The sequence below is a fragment of the Bombus terrestris genome, chromosome 17, assembly GCF_910591885.1.
Source record: "Bombus terrestris chromosome 17, iyBomTerr1.2, whole genome shotgun sequence".
Classification (NCBI taxonomy): Eukaryota; Metazoa; Arthropoda; class Insecta; order Hymenoptera; family Apidae; genus Bombus; species Bombus terrestris.
Genome location: NC_063285.1, coordinates 11,458,562 through 11,478,477, shown reverse-complemented (window position 1 = coordinate 11,478,477; position 19,916 = coordinate 11,458,562). Strand labels below are relative to the sequence as shown.

General features: G+C 27.1%; 3 protein-coding genes across 11 annotated transcripts; 2 read left to right on the top strand and 1 right to left on the bottom strand.

Moving 5' to 3' along the window:
• The first annotated feature begins 158 nt into the window (after window positions 1-158).
• On the top strand, window positions 159-8,571 carry LOC100643506 (tubulin-specific chaperone D-like). 2 transcript variants are annotated; one of them, XM_048413961.1, is made up of 10 exons: window positions 159-675; window positions 801-2,484; window positions 2,800-3,003; window positions 3,157-3,321; window positions 3,408-3,502; window positions 3,608-3,961; window positions 4,049-4,351; window positions 4,424-4,742; window positions 6,501-6,633; window positions 7,069-8,571. In XM_048413961.1, exons 1-8 carry the CDS (start codon window positions 334-336, stop codon window positions 4,703-4,705), a joined length of 3,429 nt encoding a protein of 1,142 aa, XP_048269918.1. In that variant the 5' UTR covers window positions 159-333; the 3' UTR covers window positions 4,706-4,742; window positions 6,501-6,633; window positions 7,069-8,571. The 2 variants fall into 2 exon arrangements, with proteins under 2 accessions (XP_048269918.1, XP_048269917.1); XM_048413960.1 differs by having other exon boundaries at window positions 160-675; window positions 3,408-3,532.
• LOC100643748 (alpha-(1,3)-fucosyltransferase 10) lies at window positions 5,515-9,625 on the bottom strand. 7 transcript variants are annotated; one of them, XM_048413965.1, is made up of 8 exons: window positions 9,293-9,625; window positions 8,598-9,069; window positions 7,812-7,851; window positions 7,582-7,700; window positions 7,048-7,267; window positions 6,729-6,918; window positions 6,472-6,649; window positions 5,515-6,000 (listed from the first exon to the last, which is right to left on the bottom strand). In XM_048413965.1, exons 2-8 carry the CDS (start codon window positions 8,673-8,675, stop codon window positions 5,521-5,523), a joined length of 1,305 nt encoding a protein of 434 aa, XP_048269922.1. In that variant the 5' UTR covers window positions 8,676-9,069; window positions 9,293-9,625; the 3' UTR covers window positions 5,515-5,520. The 7 variants fall into 7 exon arrangements, with proteins under 7 accessions (XP_048269922.1, XP_048269921.1, XP_020723075.1 ...); XM_048413964.1 differs by having other exon boundaries at window positions 9,301-9,625; XM_020867416.2 differs by lacking the exon at window positions 8,598-9,069.
• A 2,632-nt stretch (window positions 9,626-12,257) lies between these two features.
• Window positions 12,258-19,782, top strand: LOC100648492 (protein singed). Of its 2 annotated transcripts, none has more exons than XM_012317961.3 (8): window positions 12,258-12,438; window positions 14,403-14,545; window positions 14,888-15,131; window positions 15,363-15,496; window positions 16,229-16,518; window positions 16,832-16,992; window positions 17,213-17,683; window positions 17,923-19,782. In XM_012317961.3, exons 2-8 carry the CDS (start codon window positions 14,483-14,485, stop codon window positions 18,126-18,128), a joined length of 1,569 nt encoding a protein of 522 aa, XP_012173351.1. In that variant the 5' UTR covers window positions 12,258-12,438; window positions 14,403-14,482; the 3' UTR covers window positions 18,129-19,782. The 2 variants fall into 2 exon arrangements, with proteins under 2 accessions (XP_012173351.1, XP_003402078.1); XM_003402030.4 differs by having other exon boundaries at window positions 12,259-12,438; window positions 14,417-14,545.
• Window positions 19,783-19,916: the final 134 nt, after the last annotated feature.

Genomic DNA, 19,916 nt, shown 5'->3' with positions numbered 1-19,916 from the left:
TCAGTTCATAAATTATTTTCGAATTAGTCCTTATGATTAATTGAAACATTATTTTAGAAACCCTATATTCTTAAAGAAGACTTTCCATTATTTATAATAAACTGTCTCAAATAAATACAAATTGGATATTTGTGTAAGCTACATAAACTCATAAAAGGTTTATTGTACAGTCACGCATGCGCCATAATTTAGCATCGTTTTTCGTGAAATCGTTCGAAAGAATCTGTTCTTCATATTTTTGGGCTGTCATACGTAAACGTAATCATATAGGAATGAATTGTAATTGATCGTAGTCGTTTTTCCGAATAGCACGAAACGTGACGAATAAAAAAGATGGTGTTAAATGATTGTCCGGAATCGGAAACAATTGGTTGTGGATTTAGTGCTTTTAAAGAAATCGACGAGGTGACTTTTTTAATTACTGAACTAAAAAAGGTGGATCTTTCTCCGAGCCTTATTGAAAAGAATCGAGACCGATTTAATTTTATCTTATCACAATATCAGGATCAAAGGCAATTGCTAGATCCTTATTTGGATGATATTCTACAGCCACTGATTAGTATTATCAGAGATGAAAATTCTACGGAAATTATGCGGCATAATGCTTTTAAATATATTTTCATTGTTATGTCCGTCAAAACATACAAGAAGATTGTTACATACCTTCCACATGAGGTATGCAGATGCTTCAATTTTTTTAACTTTATTTTCTCTCCCTCTTTCCCATTCTCTCTCTCTCTCTCTCTCTCTCTCTCTCTTTTATATTTTAATCTCCACATATATATTTTAATTTGATACAGGTAGCAGATCTTTTCCCTGTTTTACGAATGTTAGAAAAACAAGATCCAAATGATGTGGAGACATGGGAAACTCGTTATGTACTTTTAATTTGGCTTTCTATAATTTCAAAGATACCATTTCCACTCTCACGTTTAGAAGTTTCTGATACTAATTCCGAGCAAACAATAATAGTTAGAATATTGAAAATATGCAAATTATTTTGCGTATCAAAGGACGCTTGTGCAGTAGCTGCAGTTTTTCTAATTGCCAATTTTTTATCAAGATCAGATGTAAAAAAGTTATATTTGAAAGAAATGATAACATGGAGTTTACAATGTGTAGAAACTGATCCTTTGAGACATGGTCCATTAGCAGTTATAGCAGCTATATTAAAACACAGTGCAAGAGAAGATGTTAAACCATATATTCAAATTATTTTGGATAAAGTTTTAGAATTTCATCTGAATGATAATCCTGCAGATCTTATTCGGAAGTTTGGAATTAAAATTGTACAAAGAATTGGATTGGTGTTACTAGGAACAAAATTGGCTCCATGGAGATATCAAAGAACTAGTAGACCTATATGTCTAGATCCTAATATTAATACCAACTCTAACATCATGGAAAGTATGGAGGACAATAAAAATGTTTCATTGAATCATGATGACCGGGACATTCCATCAGCAATAGAAGATATAATTGAACAACTTATACAAGGTCTTAGAGATAAAGCAATTACAATACGGTGGTCTGCTGCAAAAGGAATTGGTAGAATAACAGCAAGATTGCCAATGGATTTAGCAGATGAGGTTGTAGGATTTGTGCTAAATCTTCTTTGTGGTCGTGAATCGGATGCTGCTTGGCATGGTGGTTGTCTGGCATTAGCAGAATTAGGAAGACGTGGTCTTCTTCTTCCTCATCGTCTAAACGATGTGATACCAGTTGTTCTTCAAGCTTTAGTATTTGATGAACCAAGAGCTTATGGTTCAATTGGTTATTTAATCAGAGATGCCGCATGTTATATCTGTTGGTCATTCCCAAGGGCATACGATTCTGATATAATTCAACCATATGTAAAAGAAATTGCAGCTATGTTAGTAGTTGTTACTTGTTTTGATCGAGAAATTAATTGTAGAAGAGCTGCTTCTGCAGCATTCCAAGAAAATGTAGGAAGACAAGGAAATTTTCCACATGGAATAGAGATACTTACAATTGCTGATTATTTTGAAGTTGGAGTTAGAAATCATGCATACTTAAAAATTAGTGCACAAATTGCACAATATGAAGAGTATACAAAATCTTTGATTGATCATTTGGTTGTAAGAAAAGTTACACATTGGGATACAGCAATTAGAGAACTTGCGGCCAAAGCCCTCTTCAATCTAACATCTATTGATCCTAATTATATTAAGCATACAGTTTTATTAAATTTATTAGATATGCTAAATTCTATTGATTTAAATATTAGACATGGTGCAGTATTAGCTATTGCAGAAATCTTGGAAGCATTGTATAATTGCTGTAATGAAAAAATTGAAGATATAATTGGACCATCAGCTGTGGAAAATGTCAGAAACATAGTTAACATATTTAGGAAAAGAGGACAATTCAAAGGTCTAGGAGGAGAATTAATGAAACAAGCATGTGCTGTGCTCATAAAAAAGTGCTCTATTGTTCATTTTCCAATTTCCGTTGAAATTATTTGTAAGTTCGATATCTTGTATTATAAATTTTCATACATAAAAACATATATAATATTATATATATATATATATATATATATATATATATATATATATATAATATAAAAATTTACAACAATTAACAAATTTATGCTGAAAATATAATTAAAGTTTGACTCATAAAGTATTAACCATCTATAATAAAATTGTGAAACAAAATATTAATTCCTATTTGAAAATGTTTTGTGATAGTACATGAAAATATTTTTTGTATTGTCATTACAATATATTATATGAGTTTAAGCACAGTATAAATAAAGAAATATTATTTTTGAAGGTGACTGGCAAAATCTTTTAGAGGAATGTTTGGGTCATGAAGTATCTGTAGTAAAGATGAAAGCTGCTGAAGCACATACAGAATTTTTCCGAAAATACTATGCAAACATGGATAATCAAGATCGCAATATTGTTATTAATCGTTACCTTGATAATTTACAATCAAGTAATCAACTTGTTCGAATAGGCTTTGCACAAGCTATAGGTAATGTGAAAACGTTCTTAAAAATTTTATTGTGGAAGGTATTGTATGATGTATTTCATAGTATACGTAAAGTTAGGTCTATTATGTCAATTATGACCTGTAACATAATATGGTATTTATTTTATTTATTAATTAATAATTATTCTTTTGTAGGCTATTTCCCTTTATTTATAATTTGTGAAAGAGTAAAAGATATAATAGAAGCTCTCATTAAATGTACTGAAATATCAGAAAGTTCTTTAAAATGGGCAGAAAGTAGGAAAGAAGCTATTCATGCATTAATAATGGTTTGTCAAACTCTGGGAGTAAAAGAAGCAGGTTTGTTATTTCTTAAATTGCAGTTTAGAATAATTAATTAATTAATTCTCCACATATTGTTTAAATAATATTTTTATATTTTTCAGATAAGTGGAGTATATATATTCACAACTTATATGATTGTTATTTATTGGCATTGAAAGAATATACTATAGATAGTCGTGGAGATATAGGAGCTTGGGTACGAGAAGCAGCAATGACTGGTTTGCATGTAAAAATATCTTCAATATCCCATATTTACATATACATGTGTTTACTTAAATTAAAACTCTTTAAATAATTTCAGATGTTAACAAACTTAGTATCACAAGCAAAATTATTTTCTGTATTAAATGAAAACTTAATGGCAAATATAATTGGAGGAATTGCACAACAAGCTGTTGAAAGAATTGATGGAATTCGAGCGCAAGCCGGAATTGTTTTCAGTGCTCTTATTCATAATGATCCTCTTTTACCAAACATTCCATATCATGCAGAATTAAAAACTATTTTTCCTTATGATGAATGTAAAGAAAATATAGAATGGCGAATGGAATCTGCTACTTTTCCACGATTTATTAAAATGTTATCTTATCCTCCTTATACAATGAATCTTCTACGTGGAATTATATTTAGTGTTGGCGGTTTAAGTGAATCTTTGGTATGGAATTATAATGAAAATATAATGAATTATATATTATGTTTAATATTCGATCTTTTGTATAACATTTTCGACTTTTCATTTCAGGTTAAATATTCTAGTGTTTCCCTATTTTCTTATTTACAAGAATTAGATGAATTGGGTCTCAAAAGTTTATGCTATAAAATTTTAAATATTTTTGAGGAAAGCCATAAAAATGAAAGAATGATTACATCAATGCTAGCTTTCTTAGATCGCTTACTTAGTTCCGGTTGTATCCAAGTCGTTCTTGATGATTTTGAAAATGAAATTGCAGAACAAATTCTAATACTGCTTAAACAAGAAATAAAAAATACGAACAATACTAAGTTGTTAATTAGCAGTATAAATGTATTTTGCCAGCTCTTACAGGTAGTTAGTATATTCCAATGTTTAAAATTAAAAATAATAAAATGATCTTGAACTAATAACACATTTTTACAGATACACGGGCCAGTTGCAAAAAGAGCATTTTGTCAGTTAAGTATTTTTCTTTGTCATAAATATAAATGCATACGAAAAGTAGCTGCATTAAGAACATATGAAGCTTTAACTCTTTATGGGGAAGAAATGGATCTTCCAGAACAAGATTTAATGAAAATTTTGACTGAATTAAATGTCACTGACTGGGAACAATCAGTATCTGAACTTCGACCCATAAGAAATAATCTTTGTGATTTAATGAAAGTACCTGCTCCTATTTTGCAAAATAAGGTCATGAACTGAGCTTGTTTTTAAATTTTGTCACGTCTCAGTTAAATTGGTACGTAGAATACTGATTTAAAATACTTATTTCTTTATAACATTATTTTGTCATACAGGCTATTTGCCCAGAAAATATAATATATGCCTGGATATCAAATTCGTTTCTAATAATATGGGATATGAACTTCATATTATATTACGAACTAATTTTATATTATATATATGAACAATATATGATAATATGAACTTTGACCCTAATTATTTTATTTATCATAGCTTCTAGAATGATAGTTAGAAACCATGAACAATATTATTACTGTTTCATTCTTTATTCACACATAGAATCAGAAATTTTTAAACATCTACTATTGGAAGAACTAAAAGACATTTTTTAACAATTTCTTCTTATTTCATTACATCTCCCTGGTACCAGGTCTCCCTAATTGCCATTAAAACTTCTATTGCAACAGCAAACATCATAATAACATCGTAATTTTAACCGTTTTTTAGTGAGTATTATCATAAATAGTAGATTGTAGCATAATACCCTAATGTTGCTTTGAATTTTTTTTTTTTTTTTTTTAATATTTAATATTATATTAAGGACATAATTTATAAATGGTAACTATATAGGTAAATATATTAGTTACCCTTTAAATGATGTTTGAAAATCAAGAAATGAAGTGTTTTCAATAGCTTTTTGGATATTATCTTTATTATAAAAATATAGTTCACATATTAAAAGCTCTGTAATAAAAATAAAAACAAAACATACACAAGTATCTGTTACTAAATATATAAAATAACAAATTTTCAATTTATTAAAAATAAATAAATTAACATTCATTTCTATCAAAAAGCTTCATTTTATCTATTTCAAAATTTTCCTCATTAATTGTAAGGTTATTTTGCATATGGTAACTTAATATCTTTGCACCACATTTTTCTAAAGTCCATTGTTTTGTCCACCAATTAGAATGATCAGTTCTGTTTGTTAGTGGATTTTTTGGCAATGGGCAGTTATAATGTTTCTTATTGACAATTTTTGTTTTGTTTGGTTGATATATGCTTTTACAAACAAAACATTCAAATTCTTCAACGTAATTTCCAAATTCATTAGATAACCATTCCTCTTTTCTCTCTAATGCCTTTCTTAATCTTTCATTTTCTATTTCATAGTTGTCAATTAATTTGTGGGATAAATATTTGTTATATTCAATTTCATTATCGGAAAGATTATATAAAAACTTGGCTAAATTTACTGGATCTTTGAAATCGAGTACTGATATAGCAGACATATTATTTGGAAGCCAATCCTAAAAAAGAAAATAAAAATTCTATTATATTATAGTCAATTTTGTTGAACGTATATATTTATATTAGACAGTTGGAGTTAAAGAATGCAACTATTTTAGTTAATTATTTGTTTACCCAGAACAAGAAATTTTGTTTCAAATAATTGACTACTTTTACAAAATTCTCATTATATTTATAGACAATTTTGTTAAATTGTCAATGCTAGGCTTCAGGCAAATTTTTACAACCTTTTTGGCTTATTTTATAATGAATAGTAATATCAATTTAATAAATCAAATAACGTTATATTTACCAAATATTTATGTAGTTTTTAAACTGAAATTTGTATGTAAATTACATTAAATGAAATTAAACATTGATTAGTTTTTTAATATCAATACAATTAAATCAAGAAATTTATCTTCACACGAAAAAAATCAATCTAATCTATTAAGCAATAAAAATAATAGTTATATAATAAATTTTAATACTTTAAATGATGGTGATCCATAATATATAGGTATAGATCCAACAATCAGGGGCCTCCACAATTTTTCAGTGATATAGTCATCGCAGACTGCATTTTCAAAAGCTATTGTAAACTTGTAATTGGCAATAAAAGAAAGAAAATCTTCACTGTTCAATATTTCAAGGTAATTTTCCTTTAACCTAAATTATAGTTAAATTCTTTATAGAAACAATACAAATGGTAGAATTGACTTTATTTAAGTCTGCAAAAATATTTTACCTTTTCTCGAGTTGAGCATTATTTAAACATGCGCCATATGAATCTATACGTATATATTTCATTAATTCAGCTACATAAATATCTCTGTTACTTGCAGTATCGCAATCAGATTGTATATAAAGTAATGGTGCCAAATTTCTTTTATACATCAACCTTGTTTTTTCTTTTGTAGATACAAAATATTTTCTATCTGTAAAATTGAAGCGTTAATGTTACTATTAATTAAACAACTTGTGTTTATAACACCATACTGCAATGAAAATAGGACCAGATTATTAATAATTTAAATGTATATGTATATTGAATTCTTTATATTCACCTAATAATTCTGTAATTCCAGGTAGATCTGCAAGAGTTAGAGGTACATCACTAAATCTGCTAAATGTTGAAGAGTATGTAAAAAGATTCAGAGTTTCCTGTTGAACTAATATTGGATTATTTCTTGGGGATTCTTCATGAAGCAAACCCCACGGAATATCGTCGGATTTCCATTTTGGTAAATCATTAATTCGAAAATTACTACCATAGAAAAGAAAACTCTGAAAATTAAGAGCGATATATATTTCAAATAATAATGTTGAAAACAAGTATGAGCAATTTGCACATTTATAACATTAAATTTAATAAATTATAAATCGTTGATTTTATAATAATAAATTAGTTAATTTCTATTCAGTAGCAATAATAGTTTACAACTATTTGAAAAATACAAAATATTAATCAAATTTGTAATAATAGGACTATCTTAATTTTAGAAAATAACTGAAATTTCTTAAATTTTCAATATATCCGAAAATTTATCTTTAATACAAGTCATAAAAATGTATATACATATATGTATTATATACATTACTTTTATCTGTTTATGATATTGAAAGGATCGGTTACTTATAAAATAACACTGATAATTTCCACAGTCCCGTAATTTTTCATCATTTCCAAAAGGTGTCCACCATAGAATTATGGGTACATCTAAAAAAGTATGATAAAAATACATGTACTAATATTTTCTTAATTCTTATACTTTTAGTTTATATCTTATACTTTTTTAGAGATATTAAAAACTTGATGCATTTTATATACCTGGATGATGTAATCTGTTACCATTCTGAATTAAGTAAACCTGTTAATAATATTGATCTTAAAACTCATCAACCTCATTAGTATCTTACTTTATCAATAATTTAAATCATAGTATTTAGTATTAAAATAATTTAATGCGTAATTATTGTTATTGCAGAGCAGAAAAAGATTGGTTATTAATTTATTATTATCAATTATTTTGCATAAAACATTTCATTATTAATGTTTCTTACATAATTATATAATTTTATTTTATAACATTTAACCATTTGAGGGATGCTGGCATATTTTTTCACACATGTTAATATATTTTCTAATATTATCTACTTCATTTAATAATTATAAGCATTATATTTTAAAGAAATGTAATTAAAAAATAAAAACTAATCATCTTTCACTGCCTGTAATAAATTCATCCTTGAAGAGGTTTAAAAATTAAATTAAATATTAATAATATTTATTAATTTTTCTTTTATTTTTGTATAACAGAATTGACAATTTGTTATTATAACATGGTAAATTAATTGATATTAAAGCTAAATATTTTATTATTTATATTAATAAATATCAACCTATTCAAATAACGATGATATACTATCTTAAACTATTTTTGCAAATAAAATTAGTCTAGCGTAATGTATACTCATATGCATATATAGAAAATACTGTGATATTTTATGCTATAACGTACATTATATACACGTGTATACATTATGTATATGTATGTGTTGTTAATAATAAATATTGACATAATATAATACATATTATTAGTAAATATATAGATACCTGGTAAATTATTATACTAAAAGTTAAGGCGGTGATTGTTGCAAATATAAAATACACTTTCTGATAAAAATACGACATTTTATAATTATGTAATTTTAATATTCAATGATTACTTTTGTTGTATTTCTGTTCTGTTGTTTATTTGGTGTTTTTAAATATATTTCATTTTAATCTTAGTCAGATGGCAAAATGTTTAATATTGTTATTTATATAAGGATTGTCAAGTTTTTACAAGTAGTTATGACAAATTATACCTCAGTTCTTCTCTTTGGTCATTTTAATGCTTATATGCATTTAATGTATATCATAATTTAATTGCTCCTAATTGTTATCTTGCATTCAATTTTATATTATATCATAGTTACCCAAATTTAATAATGAAATATTATTACGACAAAACAGTATTTTGCCAATAGTATTTTAGAGGTTTAAAGTTTGAAAGATATAAAATGCCTATATTGCACTCTGTCAACTAAAACAATTTGAGGTTAAGTTATAGATAAGAAATATAAATGATACAAAAAGGACACTACTACAAGAAATGGATAAATTGTAATTGAAAGAATTGTCGTGATTAATAATTGCTAGAAATGATCATTTCTTAGAAAGTTTGTAACATGCAAAAATGATAGAAGCCATTAACTCAGAAGTCAGTGATGAAAAAAAAATAAAGGAATTGTATATGATGTACAAACTTTTTTACATGCATATATAATATTCGTGTGTAACCTAAACCTATAGTCATACATATGTTCGCGAACACACACAAAACTTTCTAAAGATTTGTAATAGCAAGTCGGTCATGGTTACGATCACGGTTGCGATCAGGATTACGATCACAGTCACGGTTACAGTCACGCTCCTGACTTCTCTTTGACGGTCAACGAACTCTCTCTTCTCCTTTTCTTTATTCATTCTTCCTTTCTCTCCATCAGTTACAGTTTTCCTAACGACGTTGCTAGATGCATCTAGGCCAGGCTATCGCAAGACAAATTCTGCTGCAACAAATGAACGACTTATGTATTTAAAACTACTAAATAACTTTATAATCTCCTTTTGATATTATCAAATCTCAGATCCTCATACAAGTTTATCACATGTACCTACATAAATATATATATAATTGTTTATAGTATATATAACATACAATACGAAAATAATATACGTGTATTATACATTATATTATATATGTTATATAATATACATATTATATATTATAATATATGTTACAAAGTTAAAATAATAAATATAAATAAAGGAAAAGTATACTAATTGTAACTAAACCAATCTACTGTGCCAAGGAAACTTCTTGTAATGAATGTAAAGTCTGATATACAATAAAGTATTATTATTATATTATTATTATACATTATATATCCTAATACGTGAAAGTTATAACATTTATTGTAATTATAGTTTGAAAAATATTGTTACCTATATAAGTGTATATCTTTTTTATCATACAAATTCACACAAAATTTAACCACGCATATCTATAATCAAGTTATTCACATGATGTTGATTGTAATTATGATAAAATACTAATTGATATAAATAATGCACATCGCGAAACAAAACATTTGCGCGTAAATTTTTATTTACAAGTACCTGTATAATTTTTTATATTAAATTTCGAAATAAAGGCACCAATTGTAATATAATGAAACTATACCATGCATGGACATATGTCTATATAATGGTATATGTATCTAAATAAAAGTTAGTAGTTACTAATTACTAAAAGTTCAAGTTTAATAGTAAATGAAAGAAATTCAGAGCTGTTCTGCGTCCGCGATTTGCGAAGAAAATCAAATTAGTGTAAACCTCTTATTAGATACGCTCCAAAGTTTTTAACTTCCTGAATGAAACATAAGATGAAATTCTGAATATCCGATTGATTTATATAAACTTTTAATAGTCAAACACTGTTGACCTTGTTTTACTGATGGGTAATGACATATAATGTTAAACATATTACGAAATTTCAAGGAATGAATATCTCATTATTCGAAAATAAATGAACATGCTTAGTTAAAACGAATGATTTCGATTACGCAGCGAAATGAAATTAAAAATTATTTTCTTAGAAATTGATTTCCGTGAAAAAGTATATAAGGTGTATATATATATGCTTCATCGACATCATTTGAGCTACAGTTGAGAACATTTGATTCAAAGTTAAGCTTACACAATTCTAAGAAAATAACAATCCAAGAAAAAGAATGTGGAAAATTAAAAAAAAAAATATGGGATATTTATTTCTAAATAGATGCCATTGTTATTTTGCTTATTTTAAATCCGATCCCAAACGTTGCAGATCAAAAACAAATTTATTCAATTCAAGGAGAAGTATGTACCGTTTACCAGTTTAAATTGATGAAATTTTAAATGGCCTTTGAAAAAGGTAATTATGGCAGAAAGTCTATATCGAATATAAAGAGGACGAAATAACTGTATATCGTTTAACTGTAAACTGTCTAAGAAGCTAGGATTAAATTCCTAATTACATTAAATGTGTATTTCTTTATGAGGAGAATATAATTAAAAAATGTTATTATATATTAATAAATCGATGAAAATGTATTCATTTTAAGACATTAGAAAAATAAAAATGACAATGACGTCCTACAATTGATTGCAAATAATATATAAACAAAATACAAACTGTTTCGTATAATTCAATTTATACAAATAAAAATATAAATCACAGAAAAACATTATTCAATACACTATTACATAAAGCTGGCATTAATAGAATCTAAAGTGATTTTTCATTGAATACTTAATATAATATGTTTAGTATTGAAAACATTTCAATAAACTACTGTTACATTTTTTATGATTTGAAGCTAAAGTGTTTGTCTGGTAACAAAATAATCTCATAAGACCTGACAGTTGGAAAGACCAGTTTTATTATTGCATATTAATTTTCAAAAATCAATTAAGTCAAGTTCCAATATACTATTATTCATATTATGATTATAAAGCATAAAGTCATTACAATTCAATTTGTTCATAATTTTGTAATTAAGGCACATCTTCTCAAAAATAAGTCAGTGTCTAGTGCTCTAATACTTTTGAGCAGTAGTAAATACATCTAACAAATATTTTGAAAGTTTCACAAGAAAGAAATATAAATTAAGCAAAAAGAAAATTATTGCGAGAAATGGATAAATTGAAGAAAGTCGAGAACTGTCATCGTAAAGTATTATTGGGGAAATAACTATCATAAAGGTAGTAGGGTCGTCGATCTGTGGTTCACAGTCCTCCGGAAAGTCGACAGTTCGATGTATGCTCATTCCCCACCTTTTCCTCTTTCTATATCCTCTATCGTTCACGACCCCCTTATTAAAACGGCGCACGCGCGATATTCTGGTAAAATTTCGCAGGGCCGTATGAATTTAAAGACGCGCACTCTATCTGTTACATTTATTGTATGAAAATATTCATCTATCTACACGATAAGTGCCAATACATACCATATATTATATAAATTATTATTAGGACGTCAAGTAATTTTCATAATAAATATAACCAATAAAAATAACGATAAGGGTAAGGAATAAAAGAATCTTAGGATATCTCCAACAATATTGCGTTCTATAGACAGTCCTGATTCGACGATGGGATCAGATTTTGCGCATGCGTAAGAACTCCTGAAGGATCCTTAACACAAACTGAGAAGAACAAGCGATCCAAAGTCAGTTGCTGGCTGGGTATCTTTGTTGTGACGAATATAATTCGTCGCTCGTGACTCGTACCTCTCTTGCGGTACTTTCCTCTGTCTGTTTTTTAGTGTTTTCTCAAGACTTGCACATATATCTGCCTTCCTTCTTGTCTAGTGAGTATATTTGATTTACTTGGCAACAAAATCATAATGCTTTATTTAAATCAATTTATTTAAATTATCTTTATTATACATGTATGTCATATATTTATTAATAAAAATTATGAATTTAAGCTATAGATATGTAAAAACATATTATTTATTTAATATTTACTGATTATTGGATGATTGAAGGAAGTTCGCATAATAACTGTATATTATACTTTGGTCATTGTATTTAATTGCCTTTTTAAAAATAATTATTTTTCATTTTCTATCTAATTTTTCTTGATATTTATTAAACAAAGTATTATTTAGAATCTTTCAGTTTAATGTTACTTTATTCGATTTATTCGATTATTTCTTTTTTTATTCTTCCATAATTCTACTTGAACCTTCGATCTTTACTATTTGTTATTATTCTGTCACTTTAATCGACTTACAGCTTACAATTTACAATTTAAAGATAGCTTTGTCAAGCTGGGTGGATGAAACGCCAGTCATTGTTCTGGCTTTCGTATCGTGTTATTGATTTTGCATTACGGTTTAATTAACCGATTTTTGAGTCTTATACTCTTACATTTTTTTGTATAGTTCCTATCCTTGTTGTTAGTAATTTAGCAAGAATTTAAGATATAATATTACATACATTTATATGAATGTAATTATATCGCCCAATAATATAGCGAATAGGTATAAAAAGGTTATCAAAAATTAGTCATTTGTAGTAATTAGTAAGTAGTAATTGAAATAATTTTTACTACAAATTTTCATTAAATAAATATTTACTACGATAATAAAACAACAGGGGAAAAAAGGTATAAATAAATCAAACGATGAAAAAAGATTAATTTTCTTTATATATAATTTCTTCACCTATTTTGCATTTAACGCATACTTAATTACATGTCTTTTGCTTTACAATATCTAATCAAGGTAATGATATTGAAGAACTGTCATAGCATGGAATAAAGTGCGTTAGAATTTATGGAAAAAAAGTACAATATACTTCTTTTACGATTAAAGAAAATAGACGATCAATAGAAATTATTAAGTTTCGCCCGTGAACAAAAAAAAGTAATTGATAAAGCACGAAACAGTACTGTTAACATTTTCATATAGAAGAAGTTGGCCCCACCCAGGCGGAAACACGTACAAATGAGTCACCAAGTTGAGGGTTGAAAATAAAATATGCTTTAGGAGAGGACAAAATTTCAGGATAAAAGTGATATTCTAAGTTGGGAACTGTATTTTAGAAATTATCTTTCCGGGGAGATCAGGGTTATATGTGTATGCTCGTGTAAAACAATTTCAATCCTGAAACACAAATAAGATGGTTATACCGTTGTAAGATACACTGTATCTATATACAGTGGCTCACGAGAGTATTTCAGCAATTCTAGAAACATTTTATGCGTATATTATGCAAAATAGTTTGAAATCTCATTAGTACCGTAACGAGATACGACTGTCGTAATTATGTTAGTAAAATTTGGAACGGATCTGAAAATGTACATGGAAGTTACAGGATATTTCTTGGAAGCATATACTTCACAAAGTATTAACAAGCCACAATATAACTATAGTCAGATCATCTTTAACATTAACTGCATGTTTAAGACCGTTACTAATGTATATTAATTTATATCTGTATATACTAATTACTCATTAAGTGCTTGTTATAATATATGTCTTGTACCTAACTTCTATAAACATTTTCGGATTGATTTCAAATGTTAATATTATAATCACGATAATCGCATTTCGTTCTAGTGCTAACGAAATTTCAAAAGGTTTCACATAATGCACATAATATATTCATAAAAAGATTTTGCGATAAATGTTCGAATATTTCTGAGTGTACTTATAAACGTTTCTTATTTTCATTCTAAATAATTTAATAGCGTATTAATAGCGTATCAATAGCGTATCTTCTAACATTTATTACCTTTCTATTTATATGTTTATTGTATACGTAGTTTCTATTTAACAGCATAATCAATCGAAGAGTTTTTGCGACACGTGTTTCTGTATAGCGACCGAATCGCTGAAATAAACAATGCAGGCTAACGGTGCTGAAAATGTCGGTCCTGAAAATGCAAGCGAAAAATCAGGATGGACGGTAATTATCAATCATTGAAAACGATATATATATATTAGTTATAAAAAATTAATATTATTATATATGTTTATGCTTCATATATTATCTCAGTTTTAAAATGCTTAGAAATTGTTTTAGTTTGCATTTACGAAGAATATTTAATTTGAAACTTGTATGAATTGAAACTCAAAATAATAAACTAAGAGCGATAAAAAGGAGATTTAATGTTTATTTTAATAATATTTTAATTTAATAATAACTAAATAATATTGAATTGTGTATATTGCAATTAAATTAAACTAATCTAATTGGATCAGACATTTTAAAGTTGATTTTTAAAAATATTTATTTAATTTATTGTAGGTTGGATTAATAAACGGAAAGTTTAAGTATCTTACGGCTGAAACTTTTGGATTTAAAATTAACGCAAATGGTTCAAGTTTAAAGAAAAAACAATTGTGGACTCTAGAAGGTAGTGAACAACAGGTTTTCCTTCGATCCCATTTGGATCGTTATTTAGCAGTGGATCAGTTTGGAAATGTTACTTGTGAAGCAGAAGATCCTAGTGATCCTGGTTGCGCCTTCCAAATACAACTAGCTTCAGATGGTATATAACATTTTTATTTGATATAATAATATAATTTATTTTTATTATTAATTTTTAGTTTTTGTTAATAATAGGAAACAATCTGCAAGTGCAGGTTGTACACATTGGAATAGAATAGCAAAATATTTGAATTGAAAATAGTTCTATATAAAATATTTAAAGAATATTAAATAAGTTAAAAAAACTTCTCTTATTAATTTTTATATTAAATTATTGATTATAATTTATTAGGAAGTGGAAGGTGGGCTCTGAAGAATATTCAAAGAGGATATTTCCTGGGTTCTAGTCAGGATGAACTTAAATGTATGGCCAAAGCCCCCAGTGAAGCAGAATATTGGCTGGTACATCTTGCTGCTAGACCTCAGGTAAATAATTTTCTTATATATTACGGAATCAGAAATTAAAAGCTTAGAACTAATATAATTATATTTATCGATATATAGATTAATAATATAACTTGATCATCCTCAATATTTCACTTATTTTTGACAATAGGAGAAGATGTCAGAAGAAAATATTATGTTTTGAAGAAAAGAAAAAAAATTTTCTCAATTCCTCAAGATTTTAAGACACCAATATTTCTTATCATTATAATGTAATACATAAGGTCAAAATCCAATAACATACAATACCATGTCATCACATGACCTTGAGCAAGATGACAAAGATTTTCAAATATTCTAAAATAGATGCAAATAAAAAGATTAATGAAGATAAATGTATTTACTAAATGCGCAAATTGATGATCATTAACATAATATGTTTTTATAGATTCTTAAAAATCTTATAAAGAATGAAGTGATTTTGATATTGCAATAATTTTTTAAGAAATCAAAAATTTTTTTTTTAAATCAAATTAAAATCATAAATTATGTGAAAATTATTTCTTATAGTTAAGAGAAATGATAATATTTATTAATATTCCATCATAATATTGTATGTTAGATTAAATATATCTATAAAAATTAACTTAATTTTCATCAATACTTAATAAGAGTTTTGCCTTTTTTATGCATATTATAATAAAAAAGTATATATTACATTATTTTAAAATGTATTTCAAATTAATTTTAATTTGTTATATAAATATGTTCTAGGTAAATTTAAAATCTGCCGGAAGAAAACGTTTTGCTCACTTAAGTGCAACGCAAGATGAAATTCATGTAGATGCACCAGTTCCATGGGGAGAGGATACACTTTTTACTTTAGAATTTCGTCCTGCTTCAATAGAAGATGATGGCGAAGAACATTCCAAATTTGAAGGTGGTCACTATGCTCTACATACTTGTAACAATAAATATTTGGCGCGCGATGGAAAACTTTTGGATTCTTGTACCCGGGATTGCCTTTATGCTGCTGAATTTCATGCTGGATTACTTGCACTTAGGTTAGAGTTATCAATACATCTTTTATTATTATAGTATGACGTTAAAATATTTCCTCATAAATATTACTGAAAGGATTGTTTATATCTTATACTATATTATATTACAACTATTATATAAGTATGACAGAATAATTTAATTATTTATATACACTTTGATTCATAAACAAAATGCATTAATACAAATAAGATATTTTTTATTCAAATAAATTTTGGTTACCCGTCATCATGTATGTTATATCTTTATAGTTTATGTGATTTTTTAGTTGCCTTAAAGATTATAACTAGCATAAAAACGTAAATTTTGATTAATTAGAGATTTGTATGGGGCATATTTGGCACCTATTGGAAGTAAGGCTGTTCTAAAATCAAGATCAACAACTGTGACCAGAGACGAATTGTTTTCTTTGGAAGAATCATTACCACAAGCCTCTTTCGTTGCTGCTTTAAATCAACGATATGTATCTGTGAAACAAGGTACCTTCAATTTACATGGCCTAATTATCTTATTTGATAGGTTTATAATATGTAATTATTAAATTGTATTATTTAATAGTTATTATTAAATTAAACAAGTATGTATTTTTTTTAATTGTAAATTTCAGTTTATTCGGCTAATATCAATTAACTACAATCACTAATTAATGTCATTCTCGGAAGTCTTTTCATATGATAATAGTATTCATCGTGATTCCAGGAGTTGATGTGACAGCTAATCAAGATGAAATTTCTGGACATGAAACTTTCCAGTTAGAATTTGATCGTGTAACTAAAAGATGGTATGTACGTACCATGCAAGATCGTTACTGGAGTCTTGAAGCAGGAGGTGGAATTCAGGCATCAGAACACAAGCGTTCTTCCAATGCTTTGTTTGATTTGATTTGGCAATCGGAGGATGGTACAGTGGCCCTACGTGCTAACAACGGCAAATTTTTAGCAACAAAGCGTTCTGGCCATCTTTATGCTAATGCCGATTCTGTAAACGGATTGGATTCAGATGTTAGCAAATATTATTTCTATTTGATGAACAGACCTGTTTTAGTATTACGTTGTGAACAAGGATTTGTAGGGCCCAAAAGTGCAGCTAGTTCAAAATTAGAATGCAACAAAGCTATCTATGAAACTATTAGAGTAGAAAGATGTGAACGTGGAATTGTTAGATTTAAAGGTAACAAACTTATTCATTAATTATCTTAACAATGTATCTACGTCAATATGGAAAAGTTACAGTTATTATAGTTTTAAATAATACAAATTTACCGGAAATTTTCTTTTATTACGAAAAATTGAAAATTTTAACTTTAGAATGTAATATTAATTCAATAAATGTATTTCAAACGTCAACTAGACTTTTAAAAAATTAGGCCTTACAAAGTACTTTTTCATGAAAAGTAAATTTTATTTCAGGTCAAAATGGCAAGTACTGGCACGCAGATAGCGAAGGCGTAACCGTAGATTCTGATATACCTTCCGATGGATTCTATCTAGAATTACGAGAACCTTCTCGTATTTGTATTAAACATAGCGATGGAAGATATCTTACCGCAGGAAAGAACGGAGCGTTGCGTCTTGGAGAAACAGATTATGAATCTGCTACAAAGTGGGAATTTTAATCAACTAAACGATCATGTCTATGCTATGTTCTTTTAAAATTTTATTCAATCAATTCACTCTTTATACATTTAAAGAAGTTATATTTAGTAGATATAGATATTCTAATTTTTCATAAAAAGGTTGAAGAAAAAATAAGCAATTTAGGCCAAGGACTTTGTTGCAGGGTTAAACAACTTCTATTTTTTATGCTCGTATGTTTTAGTATGAGAAATGAAATGTATTAAAAAGTAACGCAAAGTATAGATTTAAAAGAACATAGCTAAAATCCATTGCCCTTTTTATAGCTTCGAGTGTAATCTAATCTAATATTTACAAGTACGGGAAGAGCTCCTACCGAGTACTTAATTAGAAGTACATCGTCAAATTAATTTTTTACGATTTTTTTATACTTCTAACTACGAATTCTCCTATTCATAAAATACCGTATAAGACTGATCATTCGCATGTTTACAGAATAATTAGCGGTTATTACATCGTACTTTAATAATTTAAAGAAAAATTTAACATGATTTAACATGTCTTTCGATCATAGAGTAATTGAATAATATTTGATCATGTAAATTAAAACTTACTTTCTTTGATTTAATGTATTGTTTGCAATATTATTTATTGTTCAATATTTAATACTTAACTGATCGGTAATTTTATGTAAGAATGTTATTATGTATATATTAAACCTCCTTACTCTTACAATCACGGTATCTTTAATTGAAACTAATAAAAAAGTTTCTTATATCAGTTGTTAATGTAAAGATAGTTTTGACATTTTACAACTTCTTTTAATTGGTAGCTTCACTGTGTAATCATTGAGAAATACCCTGCTAATAATTTCCTTTCTAAGGTAAAATAAACAATATGAAGAACTTTACCGATCATTTAAGTATTTAAAAAAAATTCTGCTTTCTAGTCTTCATATTAATATATTCATATCAGTAATAACTAACTAATGTTGAATTCCTATAAAGCAATTCATACACTAGACAGCATATTTCGAAGATTGTCAATAAGTAATATACATAGTGTTTCAGTTGATAAAAGTAATCATTCCATATAATAAACATATTTCCTTTTCATTATTGAACCATACGCTACTAACATAAACGCACAAGTATGTCACTAATGTAAACTTGCTATCTAGTGTACAATGTCTTTGAAGAAATCGATGCAATAATCGAATTAATCTGTATAATTTGAGATCACGCTTTTTCTGTATAAGAAATTCACATTCCGTGAGCTGTGCAATGGTCAAAACATTCTTACAGCTATTTCTACGAAAAAAACATAAGTCACAGCCCGTTTAAGAAACATTAAAACCATAAATTTTATATATCGATTAGTATTAGTTCTATGGGCGTGTAATTTATCGATTAGCTTATAGGTAAGATTTTTCTTTCCTTTGTCGAGTTTCAATATGTTTAATATGTATTAATAATATTGATATTCGACAAAAAAGAGAAAAATTATTTTTCGATATGCTTTTTACCTTTTATATAATACCTTTTTTATCTGCTCTCTATTTTTTTATACACAAACAAGGTTGATATTAAGGTCGTTATTTCAGCGATATTACCTGTAATTTACGTTATTTATCGTACTGAGGAAAGCGGGATAAACTAAATGCATTATGTAAGCAATAAATTCTGCTATTAAACATTTGTTTATTAAAATTTTTCAAACATTACCATCTTTCCAGGATTGTAACCTTTCAAATAACTCCAATAATATAGTAATAAAATATTTTGCTTGATTGATTATTTAAGAAAAATTCATTTGATTTAACGAATCAT